A 25,347-nucleotide genomic window follows, 5' to 3' on the forward strand; every position below is an offset into this window, starting at 1 on the left:
GATTTTGATCCGTTAAGCACTACGTTCTCCTGTCGATCGTTTAGACAGTTCTTTACCCAATTGATAACTTTAAGATTTATGTTTGCAGAGGGCATTGCCAATTCTAACAGATTGTGTGGGACGGTATCCAAGGCTTTCGGGAAGTCAAGGAACACTGCATCTACTTGAGCGCCACTGTCTATAGACTGTGCGATGTAATGCTGAAATTCGACTTGTTGAGTTACGCATGAGCATCTATTTCTGAAACCATGTTGAGATGGAGCGAGGAAGTTGATTGACTCTAGGTGTTTAACTGTTTCACAGTATATGATGTGCTCAAATAACTTACAGCAAATTGCTGTTAGCGAGATGGGCCTGTAGTTTTTGACAAGCTTTTTATCACCCGATTTATGAACCAGGATAACGTTTGCAACTTTCCAGTCATGTGGGACAACTCCAGTATTTAGTGTGATCTCATATATAATGCATAAATACTTTGCAATGATGCTGTGACAGTTTTTAAGAACAAATAGTGATAAACCATCTGGTCCAACTGCTTTAGTTGTATCTATCTGCCGTAACAAGCAATCAACACCAGTAATATCAACCTCCACGTCTTTCATGGAAGGCCACGTGACTGGAAGCGCCCCCACATCGCCAGGTGTGCTTTGAGTAAAAACTGATTGGAAATAGTTGTTAAAAGCTTCAGCTTTTTCTTCATCGGTGCACAAAGTATCACCCTCCACGGTCAGAGCAGGAATACTTATATCGTCTTTTCTAGTTTGTTTCACATACTTCCAGAACTCTTTCGGGTTTTGCTTTAACCTATCGCTTAATTGGGCAAAAAAAGTATCTTTCCTTGTTTTTATTGCCGATTTTAGTGTCAGGTTTGCATGCCTAAGCTCTTGTTCATTAGACGTGGTACTCCTATTGCGAAATTTTCTGTACGAACTTCGTGCTTTCCTAATTAACCTGCGAATGCCTTTATTAAACCAAGGCTTTTGTTTTGTTCTCTTCTTTAACATTCCGTTTGGTACATGAGCTTCAACTGCGTTAAGTAGCTTATCACGAAAATAAGTGACCTGGTGATCTTTCTTATGTATTAAGACAATGTTAGCATTATTCCAAGATTCTGGTACCCTCTTTATCAGGAGACACTTCGTAAACAGGGTGGCTAGTTTTTCTAACACAATTTGTCCTCCCACTTTCAGCAAATCTGATGTTACCTGATCCTCACTAGCCGCTTTACCTCTGACCCTTAGTGCAAATTAAATCTACACAAGAGAACACGGCCAACAAGAATGAAGTGCCTGCCCTCGTCAGCCTTGTTCACTTGCTTTTGGCTGGCAGGGTTTAACATTCAATACTGACTCTGAATATAAGTGCAGGACAGCATATAACTTCGGCCACTTGGGAATTCTCAAAGGCTCACTGACATTGCACAGCCCACTAGCCTCAATCCTAAGCGTTCAACATGCAGGGTGATATAGAAAATAGCATGCCTTCTGCTTTAAACCTTGAAACTCTGCATCCATAATTTAATTCCACAAGACAGTGTACTGCAGATGCCAAAGGGCATTACGACATGAACTGGCTGTCAAGTGTAGCAAATGGTGTCATTTCTTTGTCAGCCCCACACATTGCGGTTCACAGATATTTAGCACGAGGAGCTAGGCTAGCAAAGTATTCTGCAACCCGAAAAGTGTAGAGGCATCATAAATGCAATGCATAGGACAAAGAACCTTGCATGTGATCTTGTTTACCTCTTTACAACTTATGTAACAAAGTATTAATTCATTTTTTTTTTAACAACGAGTCAAGTAAGACAATGTGGCTACAGAAGGTCATATGCAATTGCATGCAGGCACGTCAGCAAGTTGTTTCAAGTCCAATAATGAAACATGGTAAGGGTGACGAGCTACGACTCTGCAACCACCTGTTTCAATTCAATACGTGATTACAGAAAACTGAAGCCCCTAAACAAACATCAAAGGCCGTTTCTTGTTTCATCAGGACAGCAAGCAATGTATGTGATTTGGCTGCTATAAAATCAGAGCTTATTGTGATGAACAAAACCACCAGACGATCGCAGCCCGCAACAAAACTTGCTTCACCACAACCAACCATAGGCCAACAACCTCATTCATCAGTCGACTCACTGAGGCTCAGATCGGGCCGAGAGTCTGAGTGCGAGCTAAAGGCGGGATCTCCCCAGAGGCGAGGCACATCAGAAGTGTAAAAGAAGCAATAATATTTTTGGAGAGCCTGAATAAGGTGAGCCCTGTTAATCTTAAACGAATATTAGCACGACGAAAGCGGGGACGGGAAAGAAAAGACAAACAACAGCGAGTCCCTGCATTTGTTGCGCTAATATTCGTTTAAGATAGAAGTGCACCAACTCGCCCAATTGTCCCTTCCAAGTCCGGTTAAGGTAAATATGGGTGGGTCTATGCTGGGGTGAGCCCCAAGCACAAAATTTATTTAGCGAGCTTGACTTTTTAATTGCCAACCCACGCTCTTGTCTACTCATATTCAGCATTAACATAAGTGTTATATTTGCTCAAGTTTGTATGGTAGCAGTGATGCCATTGAGGTCTTCTTATTTCCAGCAAATTTTGGAGCAGCGAAATTTTCATTTTGGAGCACTTCACAGCAGCAAAATTTTTCATGTGGGGCACTTTGGAGCAGCAACACTTTTCATTTGGAGCACTTTAGAGCAGCAAAATTTTGCATATTGGAGTAAACTGGAGCAGCTATCTTCAAATCCTAAAAAAAGCAAGTTGTAATTACATTGAAGGACATGAAAAATTATGCTGAGGCTCTTGTGAAGAAAGGAGGCTTATGAAGAAATTAAAACACACACAGGCAGCGGCCAAAATATCCCTTTAGTCAACCAACTCAAGGCACTGGGCCTTGTAATAGAGAACAAAAAGAAACCATTAAAAAAATTAGAAGTGAAGTTAACAAACCCCATAAGAGTAATAGAATGAATTACTGACAAGCACCAGCATATGAAAGAAGAAATTATCATACGGCTGATACAATCTTTTGTAATCAGTCAGATTACATACATAGCAGCCTTCCATAATTGGTTTGCAGCTGAAAAGACCAAAAATAACAACCTGATAATAGAAGTGTACAAACTAGCGCTAGGTATTCCCATCAGTACGCGCACAGACCTTTTTTTAAAGCTAACACTCCATAACACACTGGAGAAACTCATAGAAGCACAACAAATGTCTCATATGGAACGACTAACATAAGATCTACTGGACGGAATAAACTACGCAAGCTAGAAATGAATTACCACAATCAAAACTGTGAATGAGGACAATCACGAGAGAAATTTGTGAGAAACTTTTAGTACCTAATATACCCAAGAACATGCATCCATGTTACAACAAGGACAGACACACGAGTAGAGCAAGAAAAAAATCCAGAGCTATGGGTCAGACAACAAGGCCGCCTTCGTAGATGCAGCAGAATACCCAAATAGCTACATGGCAGTAGTCGTAGATCACAACAAAAAGCTCATTACCAGTGTGTCAATTATTACCAAATTTTCCAAGACAGCAGAGGAAGTAGCCATTACGCTAGCACTGGTCTCCATGAATGCTCAATACATTATCAGTGATTCATAGGTAATTAAAATTACACTAAGGGCCGAATCTCCCCGAAGGAGTGGCACATCACGAGTGTAAACGAAGCAATATTTTCCACTGTAGAAAAGAACGACAGACAACTGCTTTGGTTCCCAGTGCATACAGCTCCAGACGTTTCCGCAGTCAATCCCAATGAGGTAGCACACTGCGAGGCTCGAGGTCTTACTCGCCGAACTGAGCAAGGAGTGAATTCCACGGGTCAGGGGAACATGGAGGAGGAGACATGGAGAGAAAAAGATCGATAAACCACATTCAGTGATATAACCAAGTACTACCAATGCAGAGGCAAATTTGTCCACCACCTCACTCTAAACTCAACTGAGCAGAGTCTGTTGCTTGGAGGCGGTTACAGAGAGAAAGCTACCCCAATCCCGTGCAATTAAAGACTTTCTACCCTGCCATATACGAGTGCGACACATGCAAGCTATGCAAAAAGCTATGCAAGTCTGGTAGAGCCACGCTTCAACACATTGTGAGGATGTCGAGTATACCAATATCAAATGGCGGTCTCCTTGGAAGATCTGCGGGTGCAATGGTGATCGGCCGCGCTGCAAAGCTCGGAAATTACGGACTACCTTTGAACCATCCAGCGAGCCCTGGAGGCAGCGCAGGAGCAGCAACTCCAAGCGGCCATCTAGGTGGCCCCAGGCCTTCCATTTGTTGGATATTCAACAAAGTTATTCCGTCATTGTGAAGAGCTTGAAATAGTTAGATTCATTGCGAATTTCATGGAGTTAACCATCTTAGAAGCCCTCCCTATTTCAGTAAATGATGCAAGAATGATGAAGTCATGCTGTTGAGCATTGTGGAAAAACTTAACTTGTTCAGTGATTATTTCTGTAGCAAAGAAAGAGAACACTAGATGAATAAAATTATACTTCATAAAATAACAATATAAATACACCTATGTGGTTATCAGCACACATGGTATGCGAACACTGATGTACAACGCTACAGACTCACAGTCTCAAGTGAATAAGATGACTTCAATAATTAAAAATGTTCTTTTTCTTCATGACTGATTAGATGCTTAGATTAGACTGATTAGATTAGGGCGTAATACAATGTCATTGAGCTACTCTCAAAGCCAACCTCCTCCAGCATTTATCTCTGTGCTGAAACTACACAATTTAACAAACATCATTTTCCTTTTGCAGCAATATTTTACGTAGCTGTCTATACTCCAAAAACACCCTACCATGTCCTCTAAAAAGCAGTGCATAAAAAAAATATCACAGCACACCTTATCCATACGCCTAAGACAACTCAAAAGCAAGATTCATTTTGTTTATGATGGGATAGCAGTTACATGAACAATCTCGACTGATTTTTGCGGTCCACAGGTGTAACCAGAAATTAAACAGAATAGGGGGGGTTGCACTTCGATCTGAAGGGGGGGGGGGGAGGCATAAGGTCATTTTGCGCTTATATGCGTAGGCGAAAAGAATTCAGAGGTGGGAAAAGGCAATTTCCCGGTGTGCCCCCCCCCCCCCCCCAGCTACGCCACTGGCCGTCATGTTTTGTGTATTGTTCAAATCGCTAACATCCCTTGGCGCATCATGTTTTACACGCGGGCAAGAGTCCGCAAGGAGGGGGGGGGGGGGGGGGGCTAAGAACGCTGCTAAAGCAGAGATAAGAAGAGCCGACCTATTTCCTTTGCAACGGCCGCAGATGGGACAACATCACCCCGCATGCCAGCCCTTCCATTGGTTGTAACTCGAGCAGAGAGGAACGCGCTGCCCGTGTCCAAGGGACAGGAACAATGGCGCTAGGAACGCAACGGGAGAGGGGGGCGTTGTTATGAACTTTCACTTTGAAAATCGCAGAGTCATATCTGGATCTCGTTATCAGCGAGAACTCTAGAGACCGACGCCGATCAGCTGATCACCGCCAGCTGAGTGAGCGGAGGGAACCGGGCGCTGCATTTATTGTTTTCGCTCGTTCTCGCACATTGAACTCTTTTACGCTGCTGGGAATGCCCAGCAGCGTCAAGGAGTTCGATTCAAGCGAAGAACAAGAGACTGTCGTGGAGCTGATGCGCTATGCCATGGTGTTAGTGCTAGCAGCAGAGAACTTTCCAAAGAAAAAAGCCGCAGGTGGGTGTGACCATCCCTTCACTCGCAAGAGTCTGCTGGCCATGCAAGCCGCCTACCTCCCAAGCTGCGCTGAGACGACGAGGAGTATTTGCGAGAGTGGTACATATTCGGAAACGGTCCTTGAATTTAACTTGACTTGCCACAGCCTACAATGCAGCAAAACGCGTCTCGAACGCGGTGTCTTCATTCGGTGCCAAGGTATGAAGCACAAAGGCGTTCCAAACGTGCTGCATTGAAGGCGGTGACAAGTGAAGTTTTTTTTTTTTTATTCAGATACCCTAAAGGCCCCGAAGGGCATTACATAGGGGGGGGGGGGAGAACTATGTGTGCTCCCCCCCCCCCTATGTGAACAATGTGAACAAGTTCAAGATAAAAAATGATTGTGAATACGGGGAAAGATAGCGCACAATCCATTTTCTCTTTATATTGACGGTATTTAGCTTCTTGCAAATGCCACCACGTAAACTTGACACTTTGCTCAAGCTGCTTCGCCCCACCATCTCCAAGCCAAGTACTCCCTGGTGGTCACGGTGCTACAGACCCAGAGTAACACTCGTTTCTCTTTGGCGGCAGGAGGCCAGCGCAATGAAAAACAGAAAACAAAAAATGACCATCGCTGATTGGTTCCAGCAGCTTTCCGACTGCAGTCGCGCGACTAAAAAAAAATCGGCCAGGAAGCGACTAGCCGAAGCAGTGGCTTTGCGACCGTTTGCGACCATTCCCGACTGTTTGCGAACAGTCGCAAATTGTCGCGTGACTGCTGCTAGTCGGCTGTGGGAACTACCATAAAGATGTGATCCCTGGCGCATGCACTATTTACGGCTGGCATACGCTTCTTTCTTGAACTCTCAACCTTAACAGACTGCAAAAAGTGCTCCGCTTTCTAGAGCGCCATATAAAGGTCTGCACTGAGACTTGATCGCAATGCGGCCACACCATCGTCGCGCTGTTTTGGAGGTCCATTCATATGTGCCGTTGGTGCTGTACAGATAGAATCACACTGGTTGACAGCAGCAGAGCGCGTGCCTGTAGACACTGTTGTTGTCCACTGCTTCTATCTCATGTTAGCTACAAGCTTGTGTGGATGCTTACATTACAGTACAAGAAAACGCCAGCTGGAGCGACCAGCTGGGCGCTTTAGACAAGTCTGATTTCATCTCGCGTGCATAAGCGTGCAAGAGATGTTTCAGGGGTCTCTAGTCACTGAAGTTGTGGATATCGAACACCGTGCGTGCAGTAAGTTTTTGAAAGTGCGCGGACGTGAATCCTTATCATATGGCATAACAACATGATTTGTTGGTATTGCATTTATTGCTAAGAGTAAAAGTGAAATGAACAAATAGTTTTTTTTGGATCTGATATCGCAAAACTCAAAATAACACTGGCTAAAGAGACAATAATCACTCTAGTGTCCGAAGCTTTCGTGCTGTCAGTTACCTAAACGTGAAGCAAATGTTAGTAGCACAGAAAGTTCATGAGGTCTCATTATGCCTCGAGATAGCGTGCACCCGCTACTTCAAGTGATGCAGTAGCCTCCCCTCCACCCCTCCCTCAAAACGAAGCAATAAATGCGATGTCATGAGAATAACTTTTCTTTTTACCTTCAGCTATTCACTCTGGAAAGCAAGATACAGATGTGGGTGTAGTTGCTTCACAGGCCTTCGACACCAGAGCCACCAGCGATGGCCTCAGTATAGCTGCACGTATTAAAACCGAATTGCGGCTGCTCCGACCAGGAGGCATACTTTTACTAATGAGATGACATAAAAAAAAAAGCACGTGAGAATTCTCAATTTGGACCCTAGCAACCTGGAGTTTCAAAGGCAGGGTCTTTTAGGGGCTTTTAGCGCCACTGCGATTATAAATGACAATGTGCTGGTGGAGAAAATTACAAGACAGTTCTGTATGATGATCCATAAATAAAGTATATTAAAAGGAAAACTGTCAACACGTTCCCACCATTACATGTTCTGCGGATGCGAAGCACGGAAAATTATATCGCAATGTCCAGACATGGATGTGACAGACATACCCGCAGCACGCGTGCAGTTATTCGTGAAAATTGCTTTATTACATACCAGGCTACTCTTTAAATAATCAACAGTGTTTCTACAACAAACAACGTCCGCTGATAAATCGTCGCCCCCGTTTCACGCTACCGATTGGACTAGACGTCGTATGCCTAAGCAGAGAACGGGTTTCGCTGCTAAGCGTACTTGCACAACAGACTTGCGTCAGCACCAAATTTAGCATAATAGCTTTTAAAACGCAAGCGCGACCACTGCTTATTCAGCATAATAGAATAGGCATGTGATTGTGACTTTGGTGGCCCCGAGAACAAGGTGTGCATGTATTAACGCGCCGACATGGCTATTGCCAATATTAGATGCTCTCAAATGCGACGTTGGCGCAGTTTAGCGCAATTTCCGTTGAACTTATAAGAATATGATTTGGTGCACTTTGACAGAGGAGTGGGATCACTGTGGTAGTCTTTTTACCAATATCTCAAAAATATGCTAACCCATATTTGTTGATCCGAGGTGTGAGTTAGGAGGGACAAAATGCAATGGCCTGCTCCTCAACTATAGGTTAGTTCTTGATAAAGATATCTTGTGCAGGTCACATACCGTACTTAGTCGCGTGATGAACCCACTCGCATAATGAACCCACCCCCACTTTCGCCTTGATGAAAGAGAAAAAAAGAACTTTTTTGAAATGTGGCTGTTTATTTTATTTCGGTATGATAGCCAGTGCCGTTGATGATCGAAACAGCGTTAAATCAAGCAATTATATCACAAAATAACAACGCAATAAAAGGCAAAACGTAGTTTTGAAACCATGTTAAACAGTTGTGAGCAGTGTGAGCACGGACAACATCAATCAAAATTCGAAAGTTGCCCCTTTTATGGCAAAGCCCCACCTGTTGAATGCAGGAGAAAACTCTGCTAGTAGCGCCACGCAAGCACAGCGGCACACAAACAAAGCGCGTGGCCTTCAAACTGGCGCCCGCGCAGCATAGAGACATGCCCTGAACTCGCTATCTTGAAGACCATGGAGAACGCAACCACACCAATCGTGCCGATGACGCGTTGTGCACCCACAACGTCAGTGCGCCGCTGTCCGACACTCCGTATTATTGCAATAGAAATTATATTATAAGATTATGAAACTGTCGCTCCGGCACAGTCGAAATGGCACCCAAAAGGAGGAAGACGACAACGTGGTTGTTGTGGGTTGGACTCTCGAGCTTCCCCCTTAGCCTGCATGACTTGTTCGCTCTTTAAACCGTTAGCAACACCCACTGTTGGTGAATAAATCTTCCCCGTAACACCTTTTGGTGAAAGGTGCGGGGTCTTCACACAACCCGGCTCAGGAACTCCGCAGTGGACGCCAGATTTGTCCAGCCGCGATGCCTGAAACCGGCACTCCGGCCTCGCCATCCGCGCCAGCTCCATCAACTGTAATTCCCCCCCATCTTCTTGACCCTGGCACGTTTTCCGGGACGAACAGCATGGACGTTGAAGAATGGCTCGCATTATTTGAGCGCGTCAGCAAGCACTACAGGTGGGACGAGACGCTTATGCTGGCAAATATTCTATTCTACCTATGAGATATGGCACGCGCCTGGTATGAGACGCATGAAGAAGAATTAACCAGCTGGGACAGATGCAAGCAAAAGCTTCGCGACTTGTTCGATCGGTCAGTTGCTCGTCAGATGGCAGCCAGGCAGGAACGCGCATCGCGCGATCAATCATCGACGGAGTCGTTTGTCATGTCCATCTAAGACGTACTGGCACTGTGCCGGAAGACTGACAAAAACAAGTCCGAAGCGGACAAGATCAGCAACGTGTTGAAAGGCATTGCTGATGATGCTTTCAACATACTAATGTGTAAAAACTGTACCACTGTCGACTCCATCATATCTGAATGCCGACGATTTGAACAAGCTAAAAGCAGGCGAATAACTCACCACTTCACAAGACTACCAAACACTGCTGCGACTTTGTCTTGCGAGGATTCTGCAGCGCCCTGTTCACTTGCGCCTCCTGCCAATATCGCAAGGATTGTTTGCCAGGAGCTGGAAGCCACGGCACCCGCTTCCTATCAGCCCCCTGCGCAAGACAACTGGGCAACAGTCTCGCTTATTCAAGCCGTCGTACGTCAGGAGTTTGCTAACCTGGGCGTCCAGATTACCCAGCCCACCATGCTCATGCCGCAGCCCATGAGCACTCCCGTCCCCAACACGGACCACCACACTGCCCCCTTATCGCTACAGCAGCTTCGACTCCTCGGTTTCCACCACACTACCGAAATCTACCTGAGTGCTGCACGCACGATGATCGACCCATCTTATTTTCTTGCTCTCGAGTTGGGCACATCTCCCGCCATTGCCACAACAGGTGGTATTTCCGGCCAAGCTTTCCTAATGTCAACCGCTGTCAGGACCGTGGACACTATTCACAACCCGCTTTTCCAGATGACTACCTTTAGGACCCTTCACCTCGCCGTTCATCTCCACGCTGCGAACCGTCCTACGCTGACGTCGTCGCCCAAAGAAACTGGTCTAGCCGCTCGCCGTCACCTCAGGGTCAGCCGACACGCTCCCCTCAATGCCGCCGCTCTCCGTCACCAGCTCATTCTGGTCATTCCCCGGGAAATGTACGAGTGCAGCTCCTTGAAGTGGCGCTGCGTTGACAACTCCGAATGAAAGTCCTCAACCGGCAACAAATTCAAGACGCAATTTACTTCGGGTGTTCATTGATGGCCACGCCGTTACTGCTCTAATTGACACTGGTGCCCAAGTATCTGTTATGAGTTCTACACTTCGATCTCGCCTGAAAAAGGTTCTCACACCTGCTATGTTTTCTACTGTTCGAGTGGCCAGCGGAAGTCGAACATCGGTGCTCGGCATGAGCACTGCACATGTTACTGTTGCCGGCCACCAAACTTACGCTCTCTTCGCAGTCCTCGATGCTTGCACACATGACATCATCCTTGGAAATGATTTCTTAACCGCCCATTCCGCTCTCATCGATTGTTCTACCAGTATCTTACGGCTCGAATTGCCTTTGTGCACTGATTTCACTCCTCCAAGTCGCACTCGGCTACGATCCGTTGAGTCTCTAGGGCTACCGCCCCAGGCTGCTATGTACATTCCTGTGTCGCCCTTTCTGTCCGTTCCTGATGGAGACAATCTGGTGGCTCTGCTCATTGATTTGACCCTTACGCACCACATTGCACTACCACATACTATAGTGATCGTTGCTAACACGGCGCTACTTCCAGTTCTGAACTTCTCTACGTCGACCCAAGTTCTTCTCCGAGGCATCACTTTAGCCAATCTTTCCACCCTTGATGAATGTTTGATTTGTTCTTTTACCCCTGACAATGAGACCGTGCCGAAACCTGTCATCACCCTGCAATATAAGGCATTTGTAGACAAAATGATATCCGGCGTCCTCTTACCTTCCCAAGTTGCAGCGCTCCGGGGTGTTCTATTTTCTTACCTGGATATCTTTGATGTCGGCGACCATCCCCTGGGCCGCACAAGTGCCTAAACCCACCGCATTGACACCGGTGACGCCAGTCCACTCCACAAATGCCCTTACGTGTAAAACATACTGAGCGCCAAGTTATATAGACGGAGGTCGAGAAAATGGTGAGCGAAGACGTCATTGAGCCTTCATCGAGTCCTTGGGCATCTCCTGTGGTCTTAGTTAAAAAGAAGGACAAACCTGGCGCTTTTGCGTCGACTATCGCCGCCTGAATCGGATCACCAAGGACGTTTATTCTCTACCCCGAATCGATGTTGCGCTCGACTCCCTCCACGGCGCCAACTATTTCTCATCCCTTGACCTTCGATCAGGATACTGGCGAATTTCGGTCGACGACTGCGACCAGACAGCATTCATTACAGCCGACGGCCTTTATACATTCAAGGTCCCCGGCTACTTTTGAACGTATGATGGACTCTCTTCTCCGCGGTTTCAAATGGTCTACCTGCCTTCGCAATCTCGATAATGTAATCGTTTTATCGTGTTCCTTCGATAGCCACCCGTCTCGTCTCTCGGCAATTCTTGACGTTTTTCATTGCACTGGTCTCCAACTGAATTCGTCGAAATGCTCATTTGAACGCCGGCAGATTAAACTACACGGCCACCTTGTTGACACTACTGGTGTTCAACCCGACCCTGACAAAGTTCGTGCACTCCGAGAAATTCCGGTTCCGCGTTCCACACAAGAAGTTCGCAGTTTTATTGGGCTCTGCTCATACTTCCGCCGCTTTGTTTTCAACTTCGCAGATATTGGTAGGCCCCTTATGGATCTCCTCAAAAAGAATGTGGCCTTTTCTTGGGAGAAGGACCAAGAACATTTTTTCGCATCGTTGATTACCACCCTCGCATCACCACCTGTGTTGGCTCATTTTGATCCACCGGCTCGAACAGAGCTTCGCACCGATGCAAGCGGCCATGGCATTGGTGCTATACTTGCTCAGACACAAAATGGCACCAACCGTGTGGTGGCCTATGCTAGTCTCCTTCTGTCCAAAGCGGAAAAAAATTATTCCATCACTGAGTGGGAATGCTTAGCCCTCGTTTAGCCATTGCGAAATTCCGTCCATACTTATACGGGTCCGTTCACAGTCATGACAGACCATCATGCGCTTTGCTGGCAGTCGACGCTTAAAGACCCTACAGGAAGACTCTGCCGATGGGCACTTAGATTACAGGAGTACACGTTCTCGGTTGTGTACAAATCTGGAAAGCTACACAGCGATGCTGACTGCTTATCCCGGCACCCCATTGATCCACCTAACTCTACTGATTTGGAATCCGATGCCCGCGTTTTAGCCACCACTGACTTTCTGAACGTGGCCGATGAACAGCACCGGGATCCATCGCTACTCACCATCATTGACGGCCTTCAATCGCGTCATACTTGATTTGTGGTGTTTAACGTCCCAAAACCACTATTTGATTATGAGAGATGCCGTAATGGAGGGCTCCAAAAACTTTGATCACCTGAGGTTCTTTAACGTGCACCCAAATCTGAGTACATAGGCCTACAACATTTCCGCCTCCATCGGAAATGCAGCCGCCACAGCCAGGATTTGATCCCGCGACCTGCGGGTCAGCAGCCGAGTACCTTGGCCACTAGACCACCGTGGTGGGGCAATCGCGTCATACTGACCCTTCCCTTAGCAGATTCCCGCTTCAAGGCAACGTTTTGTACCGCCGAAACTTGCACCCCGACAGCGTGGAACTTTTACTCATCATACCACATCACCTGCGAAAAGATGTCCTGCGACAATTCCTTGACACTCCAACTTCTCGACATCTACGAGCCTCCAGAACTTATGCCGAGTATTCTGAAAGGGTCTCTACCACTCTGTTCGCCATTACGACGCATCTTGCGACCACTGCCAGCGCCGAAAGAAGCCTACGACTCCCCCTGCGACCCTCTTCAACCTATTGAAGTTCCAGCCGAGCCGTTTTATCGAGTGGGGTTGGACTTGCTAGGTCCCTTTCCTACTTCAACTAGAAATAAATGGATTGCAGCGGCCACAGATTATGCCAATCGGTATGCAATCACTCGAGCACTACCAACCAGCTGCGCAACTGACCTTGCCGACTTCCAGCACTACGACATTATTCTCCAGCACGGCGCTCCGTCTCACCTGCTCACAGACAGTGGAGTGGTCCCTACTTTGTATCTCGTGTGGTTGATGGTCTACTCCGACCTTGTGCTACCCGTCACAACTTCACCACATCTTACCACCCTCAGACTAACGGCCTTACGGAACGCCTAAAGCGCACATTGACAGACATGCTTTCCATGTACGTAACTACCGAACACACTGATTGGGACATAGCTCTGCCGTTCGTCACCTTCGCCTATAACTTGTCGCTTCATAAAACAGCGGGCTACAACCCATTTTATCTACTCTTCGTACGCTCAGTATGCCATCAGGCGTGCTCTCACGGCACGCGCGGTAGCCCGCGCTCAGTTATCGTCGTCGCAGACAGCACAAAAGTCTCTTTACGATCGTCGACATAGAGATGCCGTTTTTCTGCAGGATCTCTTGTTCCCCTGTGGCTCCAACCTCGACGTGCTGGCCTCTGCGAGAAACTACTACCACGATACGCTGGGCCCTACCGAGTCCTTCATGGGTCACACCTGTGACCTACAAGATTGCCGCGACCACAAACTCATCGGCTGCTGCACCCAGAACGGAAGTAGTCCACGTTTCTCGTCTAAAGCCCTACAACGCTGACTCGCTCATTTAACAGGCACTGAGACGGTTCCTTAATGGCCAGGGTGATAATACGTGTATGGAACTGTCGCTCCGGCACAGCTGAAATGACACCCAAAAGGAGGCAGACGACAACGTGGTTGTTGTGGGTTGCATGACCTGCATGACTGTGCACTCTTTTAGCCGTTAGCAAGACCCACTGTCGGTGAATAAATCTTCCCCTTAACAAATTTATACTCTCAGCTGAGTTTTGCCGCCAACGTCGGCATCACTCACAGTATATGCATGAATATATATGAATACTGAAGAAAAAAAGCTGCCGTCGCTCAGCGCCCAGCTTGGGCACGATGCGCCGACACACGCTTATCCGACGCGAAATTTGCCCCGGGTATGATGGGGGGTGGGCTATAGATGCTTGTGCGGACCCGCGGGAAGCGCCCACTTCGGGCGGGAAGCGCCCACTTCGGGCGGGAAGCGCCCACTTCGGGCGGGAAGCGCCCACTTCGGGCGGGAAGCGCCCACTTCGGGCGGGAAGCGCCCACTTCGGGCGGGAAGCGCCCACTTCGGGCGGGAAGCGCCCACTTCGGGCGGGAAGCGCCCACTTCGGGCGGGAAGCGCCCACTTCGGGCGGGAAGCGCCCACTTCGGGCGGGAAGCGCCCACTTCGGGCGGGAAGCGCCCACTTATCTTTCGGGCGGGAAGCGCCCACTTATCTTTCGGGCGGGAAGCGCCCACTTATCTTTCGGGCGGGAAGCGCCCACTTATCTTTCGGGCGGGAAGCGCCCACTTATCTTTCGGGCGGGAAGCGCCCACTTATCTTTCGGGCGGGAAGCGCCCACTTATCTTTCGGGCGGGAAGCGCCCACTTATCTTTCGGGCGGGAAGCGCCCACTTATCTTTCGGGCGGGAAGCGCCCACTTATCTTTCGGGCGGGAAGCGCCCACTTATCTTTCGGGCGGGAAGCGCCCACTTATCTTTCGGGCGGGAAGCGCCCACTTATCTTTCGGGCGGGAAGCGCCCACTTATCTTTCGGGCGGGAAGCGCCCACTTATCTTTCGGGCGGGAAGCGCCCACTTATCTTTCGGGCGGGAAGCGCCCACTTACTTCACACTCATATCTACCTGTGAATACTTTTAGTGCGTCGTTTATGTGCTACTTGTCGAGCGGTCAACATTGTTAGTTCGCTCTTGTCCTGTGTCTGTTTCGTGCGTCATGAGTGCACAAACAGCGTGCTGCACGTTTCGATCTGCTAGCCGTTCTCAGCGTTACATTCAAAGTTGTTGCTATCGTATTCATTGCTTCACCCTTGCGGCGAAACTGACGCTTTTTGTTGTCCGATGTGTCGTTGTGAACTCAGTTGGGACACCTGCTGTGCAGGGCGCATTCGGCCGGTACACTAGCTACGTGGCTGGCTAGAAACAGCAAGCGCTGGAGCATTTGAACCGAGCGGCTGGACGACACTCCGGCGTTGATCGGTGCACTTTCGTTACGAGAGGAAACAAAAAGAGCCTCAGGCTACAAAAAAGATTTGTCGCGCATTTCACGGGCCCAATCAAGCAAAGCTGTCACGCAAAATTATCGCTGTTGTAACTCCCATGACTTTTTTCCCGCATAATGAACTTTCCCCCCAAATTAGTGTGAACTTTCCTGAAAAAAAGTGTGTTCATTACACGAGTAAATACGGTACTCCATAAAAATACCCTAAGCTGGATTGAAACAACTGATAACCTGTAATTTGATTCACAAAATATAGAGCACAAACTGCATGTGTTATTGGTGATAAAGAGCCTTGACACCAACATTAAACAGCAAATTTTTTAGCTAATGGATAAGCAAGTTGGCTTACTCAAGCTCAGGTGAAGCCGCGAGTTTGAGCGAGTCTGGCTGAGTGGCTGGATGATGGAGGGTGAGTCTCTCCAAGACACGAGCAGGAAGACACATTTTAGAGCGACTAGGCACAACGTATCACACACAACACGGCATCAAGATGGACATCCCAAGAGAGACCAGGGAAACAATGATGATACCCCCTTGCCAAAAACCATGCACCCCGAACACAATAAGGCCAGACAAGAAACCAGAGTGAAGCAAATGCAAAACATGTTCTGTAAAGACAAAGACGCAGTTTTCGTAGATGCTGCTCGATACAAGCGCAGACGGGAGTTTACGACAGCCGTAATCGATAGCAACAAACGCTGTACAACAAGCGGGACGGTACGCACCACAAGTACCAAGACAGCGAGAGAGGTAGCCATAGCGCTCGCAGTAGCTCAGACAAACGCAACCGTGATAGTCAGGGACTTTCAAACGGCAGTGAGAAACTTCGCAAACGGCTGCATCTTCCCGGAGGCACTACGCATTCTACTTGGAGGGTGTAAAACAAGCAACATAAATACATACATTATATGAACACCTGCTCACGCCATCGCGGGGGACAGCAACAATGGGGCTGTACATGACACTCAAGGGCTCAGTGACCGAGATGCTCTCTCAAGTGCCCCCCCCAGCGTCCTCCGGTTATGATTGATATGTGGGGTTTAACGTCCCAAAACCACCATATGATTATGAGAGACGCCGTAGTGGAGGGCTCCGGAAATTTTGACTACCTGGGGTTCTTTAACGTGCACCCAAATCTGAGCACACGGGCCTACAACATTTCCGCCTCCATCGGAAATGCAGCCGCCGCTGCCGGGATTTGAACCCGCGACCTGCGGGTCAGCAGCCGAGTACCTTAGCCACTAGACCACCGCGGCGGGGCGGTCCTCCGGTGATGACGGCACGGCAGACAAGTGTGAGTGGAAAGACAAAATGGCCAGGTGCAATGACATTACAAAACATTATGCAGTTGAACCCAGCTACAACGAAACTGACGGGGTGTGGAAAAAAATTTGAAGCTAAAATTTCATTGTAGTGAAATTGAAAAATATAGCTGATCAGAGCAAGCAAAACAAAAGAACGCTTATTCTCAAAATTTAAAAAATGTTCGCTGCTTCCTATTCTTTCTCAGCAGCATCGCAACATCATTCTCACCCATGCATAGCGAGGCCATTGTGAAAAGCACGCTGAAACAACCCCTAAAACCCCCTTCGTGAACAAACCACAGCTGCATTAACACGTTAAAACCAGCACCTGTCCGCCGTCAAAAGTACCCAACAACGCCGGGATGGAGGCAGGGTATCGAGGATCGGAGACTTTTGCATTATTCTATGCCATTCTTACTATCCATCACGCGCAGCTAGCCGATTTCGTTGATAATGCAGACAAACAGCCACTCTGATTAATTACCACACTGGCCAAGCGCGAACATAATGATAAGCATCATAATCCAAAAAAAGCATCGTTCTGCGGTTGCACCCAGCAGCTGCGTGAAGGAAACTGTTAACTGAGCGACTGAGCTTCAGCTTCGAATTGTCTGCAGCTCAAAAGCAAGCCATCAGCAAAAGCAGGGCAAGGGCAGTCTCACTGCCATCGCTATCCAGCAATGGCGGCGCCCACTTTTGCTGAACAGCAGCAGTATAGCGCCAGTTTCTAGTGGTGCCAATGCATGTTTTAGACTTCGTTGATGCATTTTCAGGTTCTGAAAATGCAGCGAAATATTAAATATTGGGTTTACTGCATAGCAATAAATATCTGAGCCTAGAATGGCATCGTAAAGTTTCGTTAAAGAGGAAAAATCAAAGAAAAAGTGTTCGTTGTGACGACAATATTTATGCATTGACTCCTATAGACTGCTGACGGGGAATCGTGAACTTTTTGTTGTAGCGGAAATTTCGTTGAAGCGGCATTCATTGCAGCAGAGTTTGACTTGATTACAGAGGGGTATATTCTCACCCCTTCACCCAAAATTAACAAAAAGGCAGTCTGTGCAATGGCAGCAGTTACAAACTAGGACATATCCGAATCCTGCACTCTCACACATTATATATCCCGATATATCGAACTTACTCGCGTAATCCTCGCACTCGCATGATTCTCGCGCCTCCCACATCGCCCAAGAAAAATGCGCTTTCTTTTTTTTTCTCAAGTAATTATCGCACCCCCAAAAACTGCCGCAGTAATGTCGTCTGCTCGTTCCAGCCACTGATGATAGCGCACGTCATCTCTTAAGCATCAAGCGTACTATTGCACGCAGATTCAATCCAATCCAAGCCAAGCCGAAATGGCCAGTGCGCATTGCGGCGTGTTTTGTATGCTGTGTCGATAATCTTGGCACGTTATGGGGTGATACTGAAGCTACACAGCTGCTTCAAGTTGCACAGAGTCTACGAGTTTTGTGTTCGCTACTTGTGACGGCAGCTGAAAGCCACCAAGACGCGTTGTGCCTGCCGTGTGCCTAAAACTGGGATTGATGGTAAACTTTCGCACATTGTCTCATGATGAGTTCGTTGAGAAACTACGAACACCCATCTCGTTTGAATCTGTTTGCATTTTCTTACGGTTATCTTTTTTATGTATTCCCATCAACATCTGTACTCGCACCTGAGGAAAGATTTTGTTGTACAGCTATGTAAGCACATCATATTTTCATCTGTTTGCATAATTTTAGGGTTTATTTCTTTTGTTGTTCCTACTAAAATATGTACCCACTCCTTCTATGTCTCGAAATCGAGACAGCAGTATGTATAAATAAAATGGATCATGCACTAAACAACGGCAACAGGGTTGCCGGTAGGCCCTTCGGAGTCTACGAGTTTTGTGTTCGCTACTAGTGACGGCAGCTGAAAGCCACCAAGACGCGTTGGGCCTGCCGTGTGCCTAAAACTGAGATTGACGGTAAACTATTTCTTCAGAGAAACTGCGGACAATTCTGTTAAATAGCCATCAGCCCAATACTGACGTCCTATGCTTACTTTTTCAGGGCTCCTGTTGAGCGACTAACGCTACCACTACGCACGCAACGCCCACATGCTTTGCGTATGGTAGTCTAATTCTCGACTAATTATCGCACTTTTTTGTGTCTCAAATGAATCTTGCCTTGTGTTGAACCTCTGCTTTTATTATTGAGGTAAGTTCTAATTAGTACTTCTTAAAGCTTGCTGTGAGTTGCTGCTGTGAGAATCACGATATACCGCCACTTCAATTTCTTTTTCGCTCTGTACGTTTTCGTGCAAAGTTTTCCCCGTGTAATTCTCGCAACCACCAACTTTGCATCAGTTTCCCAGCAAAAAAAGTGCGAGGATTATGCGAGTAAGTACGGTATACAAAACGGACAGGTGCAAGTGTTGCGACTCCAGAGCCACTTTGGAGCATATGTTATTGGAATGTAGACAGATTATTCATTTATTTAATTTGCATACACAGATACACAAGGACACTGAGGAAAGAGGGAGAGAGCAAGCTGGCAACTGCCACTTGAAGGGGCACAATGCCTGCTCACTCTTTTGGGAGGAAGGAGGAAACAAAGGAAAGAAAGATTAGAGGAGAGAAAGAAGAAAAAATAGGAGGAAGAAAAAAAAATGACAAAGACTGACGATTATGAGTAAAAAAATAAATCAAAAATAATTGAAAAAACATCTATATAACTGGGTGGACAGGTTCATTTGTTTCATAAATGTAAGGAGAGCTTGATGGGCCTGGTCGCGTCGAAAAGCACAACCGCTCAGAAAGAGTTAGTCGTCTAGGGTCGCGCACTCAAGTTCTAGGAATATATATTTCTTAATCAGTAAAAACCGCTGCGTAGCCAATGTGGGACAGTGCCCTATGAGATACTCAAGTGTTTTGCAGGAGCCACAAGCTGTGCCCGACGAACTGTCCACACGCCCTTGACACTGTAATCGTTTACGCTCCAGCACCGAGCCCACTCTTAGTTTGTACAACAGCGCTCGGAAACGACGAGGCCAGCCACGGCCACGAAACACGAGGAGAGAATGATCCATTCGCCACACGCTGGTCTGGGTGCTGCTTTAGGAGGTGTCGGTGTATAAGCAGACGAGCGTTGTCCATCGTACATAGGATTCCCGGACAGCCACAGTCATCATGGTTGCGTGACGAAGCAAGGCGATCCCCTTCTTCATTACCAGCAATACCCACGTGCGAAGGTACCCACTGTGCAGCTAGGCATACCCCATGTGACAGATCATTGTTGGTGGATTCCATGATGCTGCTTCGGACAGGGCTGTCTGTCTCCTTGCTGGTGAGTCTGCTAAGGGCACCACAAGAGTCGGTGAGAATGACAACCTTCGATGCTGGTAACCCTTCTTGTACGTACTTAAGGGCGACATCAATCGCTGCTAGCTCGCCCGTCACAGACGATGAGGGGTGCGGTATTTTAAAGCGGTTGTTGGGCAGAAGAAAGCTACAGGTGTGCTCAGGCCATCGCTGCAAACAGAAGCGTCCGTAAATACTTTTGCATAGTCTTCGAAGTTTTTAAATAAGTGTGAATGGGCTAATAGATATAGTTCCAAAACAGGTTGGACACACTTTTTGCGTATTCCTGGCATTGTCAGATGGGTAGGGAAGGCATAGGCCTGTGCTCTGCCGATGTTGGCAACTGAATCATTTCGCCGGAATTGCCTGTAATGCCATTGAACAATGCCGCCATTTTACCCATCCAAAAAAGCGGGCGCTGTAACAGCCTGTAAAGGAGTTTCTTGACATCTGTGGCTCGGTTCATACGCTGAACTGAAGGCGGCGACCTCCAGGGGTGAGGTTGCAAGCCGCCAAGACGGCAAAAAAAGGCCCCCGTTACTCTAACAACAGGACGCCGTAAAGCCGACTAGTAACGTTGATGAAACTGTGACCACAGATCTTACCGTTTTTGTAGATGGACAGCAAGTAACAGCCTTAGTTGACACCCGTGCCGACTTTTCTATCATAAGTGAAAACCTTGCCGTGCGCCTCAAGGACAGCAGGTGGCCAGCTGTTGATGCCTGTCGGAAGGTGTACAGCAAGATTCGGCATCTGCGGCTTTTCTTTTGTGGCGACGTTTGTCATCCTCACCTCATGTTGCAAAGACCTGATCATAGGGATGGATTTTTTAAGAGAATATGGTACCGTCATCAGCATCCCGGACCGTTCAATTACGTTCTGCAACAGCCCTGGTTTAGTTGACTGTTCAGATGCAATACATAACACTTTACGTATAATTGATGGTGCCCGCCACGGTCATGCACTTTTGTTTCGGTGGAAGGGCACGAAGCGTTTGATGGCGAAGGCATTGCCGACCAAATTGGCTTGCTGCTATTTAGCCATGGCATTTCGGTCGCACGAGGTATCGTCCGTCTCACTGGTGGGCGCACGAATTTACTTTTGACCGCCTTCAGTACTGAGCGCCGGCACCTTCCGAAAGGCACAGCTATCGCTTTGTACGACAATATCGTAGTAATGTGAGGCAGTTTATGCTTATCGGTATTAGATGAAGCGCCTAATCAAGAACCAGAACACGTTCTCGACGTTGGCCCCACTCTATCAAAGGATGACCGACAGAGACTTCTTCAGCTGCTAGCCGAATTCCGCGACTGCTTTTCACCGACCTCACGAGTTGGTCAAATACCTTTGACAAAGCATCGAATAATCACGGAGGACACGGCGAGACCTATTCACCAGAACCCTTATCGTGTAGCTTTAAAGAAACGCGAAGCCATACAACAACAAGCCACGAAAATGCTTGAAGATGATGTAATTCAACCGTCACAGAGCCCCTGGGCATCGCCTGTAGTGCTAGTAAAGAAAAAGGACGGCACGCTGCGTTTTTGCGTGGACTACAGGAAGCTAAATCGGGTAGCTGAATGGGAAGCTAGGCAACTTGCACGTTTACGGATCCACCAGCAGCAAGAGTACGATGCACGCCGTTACAATGCTCACCGCAGAACAGTCGTCTATCAAACTGGCGACAAAGTATGGGTTTGGACACCCATACAGAAACTAGGACTTTCCCAAAAGCTTTTAAGAGGATACTATGGGCCATACCGAGTGCTGCGACAACTGAGTGAGGTTACTTACGAAGTTGTTCCCGACAGTTCGTGCAGTACCAAGCGTCTCCAGCACCATCCTGATCTCGTTCACGTAGTGCGCATGAAGCCTTATGTCAGCGAGTCATTGCGTGAGACTTAAAAAAAAGTGCATTATTGACTTCACATGGGGTCGATGCTCTTTGAGAGGGAGGCAAATGACCCGTGTCTGCGTGTGAACAACAACGATGATGTGGGGACTTAGCGGACACCAGGTAGTGGGCCTCTGGCTTGACTTTAGAACAAAGAAGACAATCTTGCGGCTCAGCTGTTGAAAACACGCTGCTTTCGCTGCCTCAAGGCGTACTTGTGCTTTGTTCGCTTTTACTGCGACAATATAATGTAGCGCGCTCTAGTCAGCTTGCAGCCTTAGCGGCAACTGGTGTGCTTCAGACAGTAGTGGGATGGATTGTGCTTCACGAGGTAAGCCAAACAGTACTCGGAGGGCAACACGATGATCCCGTTTCAGCCGAGACATTAAAGCATGCGGTATATTCAAGACTGGCAAGGCATACATCACCCAAGAAAGTACAGCTAATTGGTAAACCAGTAGTGCTGTCTTCTGATCAATGCCATCACCACTAGCAGTCAAGGCGGCTACATACTTGAACAAGGACAGCGATTTTCACCTCGCAGTGTTAACAGCAGGGGGCCAATAAAGGCGATCATTGATGATTATATCCAGGTAGCGATGTTGGTATACCCACTGTATCTGTGCGTCTCCGAGGTAAAGCCTGCTAAGGCTTCGACGAGCACGTTGCCTTGGATTATACACGGTCGCAGCTGACTTCACAGGTGAAACCTGCATGCCAACTTTCACCAAGCATTCTGAAGTTGCCTTCAAAGCTCACTGCAATATACCACGAAGATGTGAACCATGGTGCGACGGACCACTGACCCAAAGTGCGATGTCATCGGCATAAATCGCTATGCCTATAAGAAAGCCACAATCTCGCGGTAATCTGCCTGGAAGTCCAGCCAGTACACTGTTAAAGAGAAGCAGTGACAAGACGCCGCCTTGCGGGACGTCACATTTGACAGCGCGAGGTTTACTCTGTACTTCTCCAATGCGCACTTTCATTCTGCGCTCAGATAGAAAATCGCAGAGAAAGTGTAACAGACAACCTGAAATTCTTCCATTCATCAAAGCACAAATAATCGCCTTATGTGGTACAGAGTCAATCGTTCGCTGCATGTCAAGAAATAGAACATACGCTGAATGTCTGTTTCCTCGAGTAGATTCAAGTTATGATACAAGATATGCTATGCTGTCGAGGCCCATAACAAGTATGCGGCCTCGGGTGACAGCCTTTGCGCGCGCTGGGAAGCCGCAATGCTTAGCCCTGTCCTCGAAGATTAGATGAGGGCCATCCAGCGGGCCCAGCAAGCTGCCAGGATTCAAGGACTCCTGGCCGTAACCTAAGCAGGACCATTGACCCAACCCACCAACTCGGAGTCTAAATAAAGTTCTTTCCACCTCCTCTGAGCGAGTATGGTTGAGGAAAATTTTGGCGAGTCCGACTCCGAGTAAGTCCTCGAAGCAAAATATATTTTTGAGCGAGTGAATGAGCTTCGATTACATTGCCGACCTATGTTACCAACCCATGTGAGCAGGTAGGATTCTCAGTAAACATAACCCTCCTAAACAAAACTGCTGCCTAAATGAACAACTTCCCCCAGCATGATTTTTACCATTTTTAGTTTCTCCACCCTTGTTAACCCACACCCTCTTAGTAAACGGAACTCCTGTTAAACGGGACATTCTCCTGGTCCCTTCAAGTTCCATTTAATGAGATTACTGCACTTCAATCAGTAAGACAGATATTTTAAGAAAGCTCTATAGCCCAATTTTTTATGCCTGGTGCTATCTATAAAACTCACCTGTGGAGCATTGGTCTCAAAGCTCACATAGGAGTAGTCTGGCTCAGGGGTGATGTGGATCGTGAAGTAATAACCCTGCAAAAAAAAAACAATAAATATAACCCGTCAATTGTAGCATCAGAAATGAAAGGGCCTTCTTTTGTTTGGCTTACTTAAACTCTTCATTAAAGAACAAAATAATTTTTGAAAGAAACTGTGGACACCAACTTAATCCAATGAAAGTAAAATTTCTGCACGTCAGCCCCCACGCACATGACTGACACATATTTTGCTGCTTGTTACGGGAGTCAATTGCTTAAAAAAAATCATCTTTATGCTCCCTTTATAGGTGTGATGTGCTCTCGTTGCCGTATGAATCATGCCATGAAAGCTGGCTTGTATGTGCTGTCTGTCCAGCCCACACATGACAGCCCAAACTTTCTCTTAAAACTTTCTCTTAACACAAATGATACCGCGTGACCGTGGAAATACACATTTCAATGTCAGAAAATCGCACTTACAATGAATGTCTCTGAGCGCCGCCAATCGGTTACAGCGAATGAAGTCTGTGCTTCGGCAACTTCCCGGCAAACGACTTTCAACCATCAATAAGCCATCGACGAGGTGCCTATACAGTCGCTGACCGATTTTCTGGACCTAGCGGGGACCGCAAGATATTCCCAAAAATCGAACAGTCTAAAAAAAGGGTTAAATCGTGAAAATGAAGTTTATTTGGAAAAGGAGAGCCTAAAAAAATCCTCAATAATGACAAGCTTCATGTTGTTCTTAAAAACAAGCAAATTTGGTTTCATTTGGGCTCAGTAACATGCAGTGAAATCCCAATAACACTACTTTCAAGGGATCATGCAATACCGTCGCATAATCCGGGCGTTGTATAACCGAAAAACTAAGATTAAAGAAAATGGCACTCAGCCTTGCCCTGAAAAATTGGTACAGACAGCCTGAATAATCCCACGACATGACCTTGTGCCTCTGCAAGTAAAGCAGGTAAAATTATTTTTGCCAGTGGCAGATTACACAGTTGGAGGAGGTGCGAGCGAGTCTTTATTCTCATAGTTAAAAAAAAATCGAATCTAACGCACATCTTTCTATTGATAAATGAAGTTCAAATATTGCCAGCGCGTGATAACGAAAACAAAATCTTGTTGCCAAACACCACCTATCAGAAGAGTCGGACACCGTTTGATCGCTATTACAAAATGGCGACGGACCACGAGAATGCCTTTGTGCTTGACTGAGCTTTGGGCGTTGTGATTTGTTGCCTTGTGAAGTGCAACTAGTAGCACCCCACTCTTATTGAGAATGTACCTCAAGTGAAAGTACTTTTTCAAGGTGAAAACAGCTGCGTCGCACCCTTACGCATGCACAAGCTTGTGACTGCGAGTGCGACAAAGGCAAGGAGATCAGCTATATGTAGACCAGGTGAAGTTTCCATAGATCGAAAACGTGAAAACACTATCAACTTTTTGGCCAGCTAAAGCTACTATGTGTGGATTGAGCGTGACTATGTAACGACCCCAGATACATA

At 47.2% G+C, this 25,347-nt stretch overlaps 1 protein-coding gene across 1 annotated transcript in view; it reads right to left on the minus strand.

Moving 5' to 3' along the window:
• The window catches only part of SamDC (S-adenosylmethionine decarboxylase), a 98,208-nt gene that overhangs the window by 20,143 nt on the left and 52,718 nt on the right, over positions 1-25,347 (minus strand). The window contains exon 8 of the mRNA XM_037424855.2: positions 23,820-23,894. Within this exon, the coding sequence (XP_037280752.1) occupies positions 23,820-23,894 (75 nt within the window). The remainder of the gene's footprint in view (positions 1-23,819; positions 23,895-25,347) is intronic.

Source organism: Rhipicephalus microplus, chromosome 5 (genome assembly GCF_043290135.1).
Source record: "Rhipicephalus microplus isolate Deutch F79 chromosome 5, USDA_Rmic, whole genome shotgun sequence".
In the NCBI taxonomy this organism is placed as follows: domain Eukaryota; kingdom Metazoa; phylum Arthropoda; class Arachnida; order Ixodida; family Ixodidae; genus Rhipicephalus; species Rhipicephalus microplus.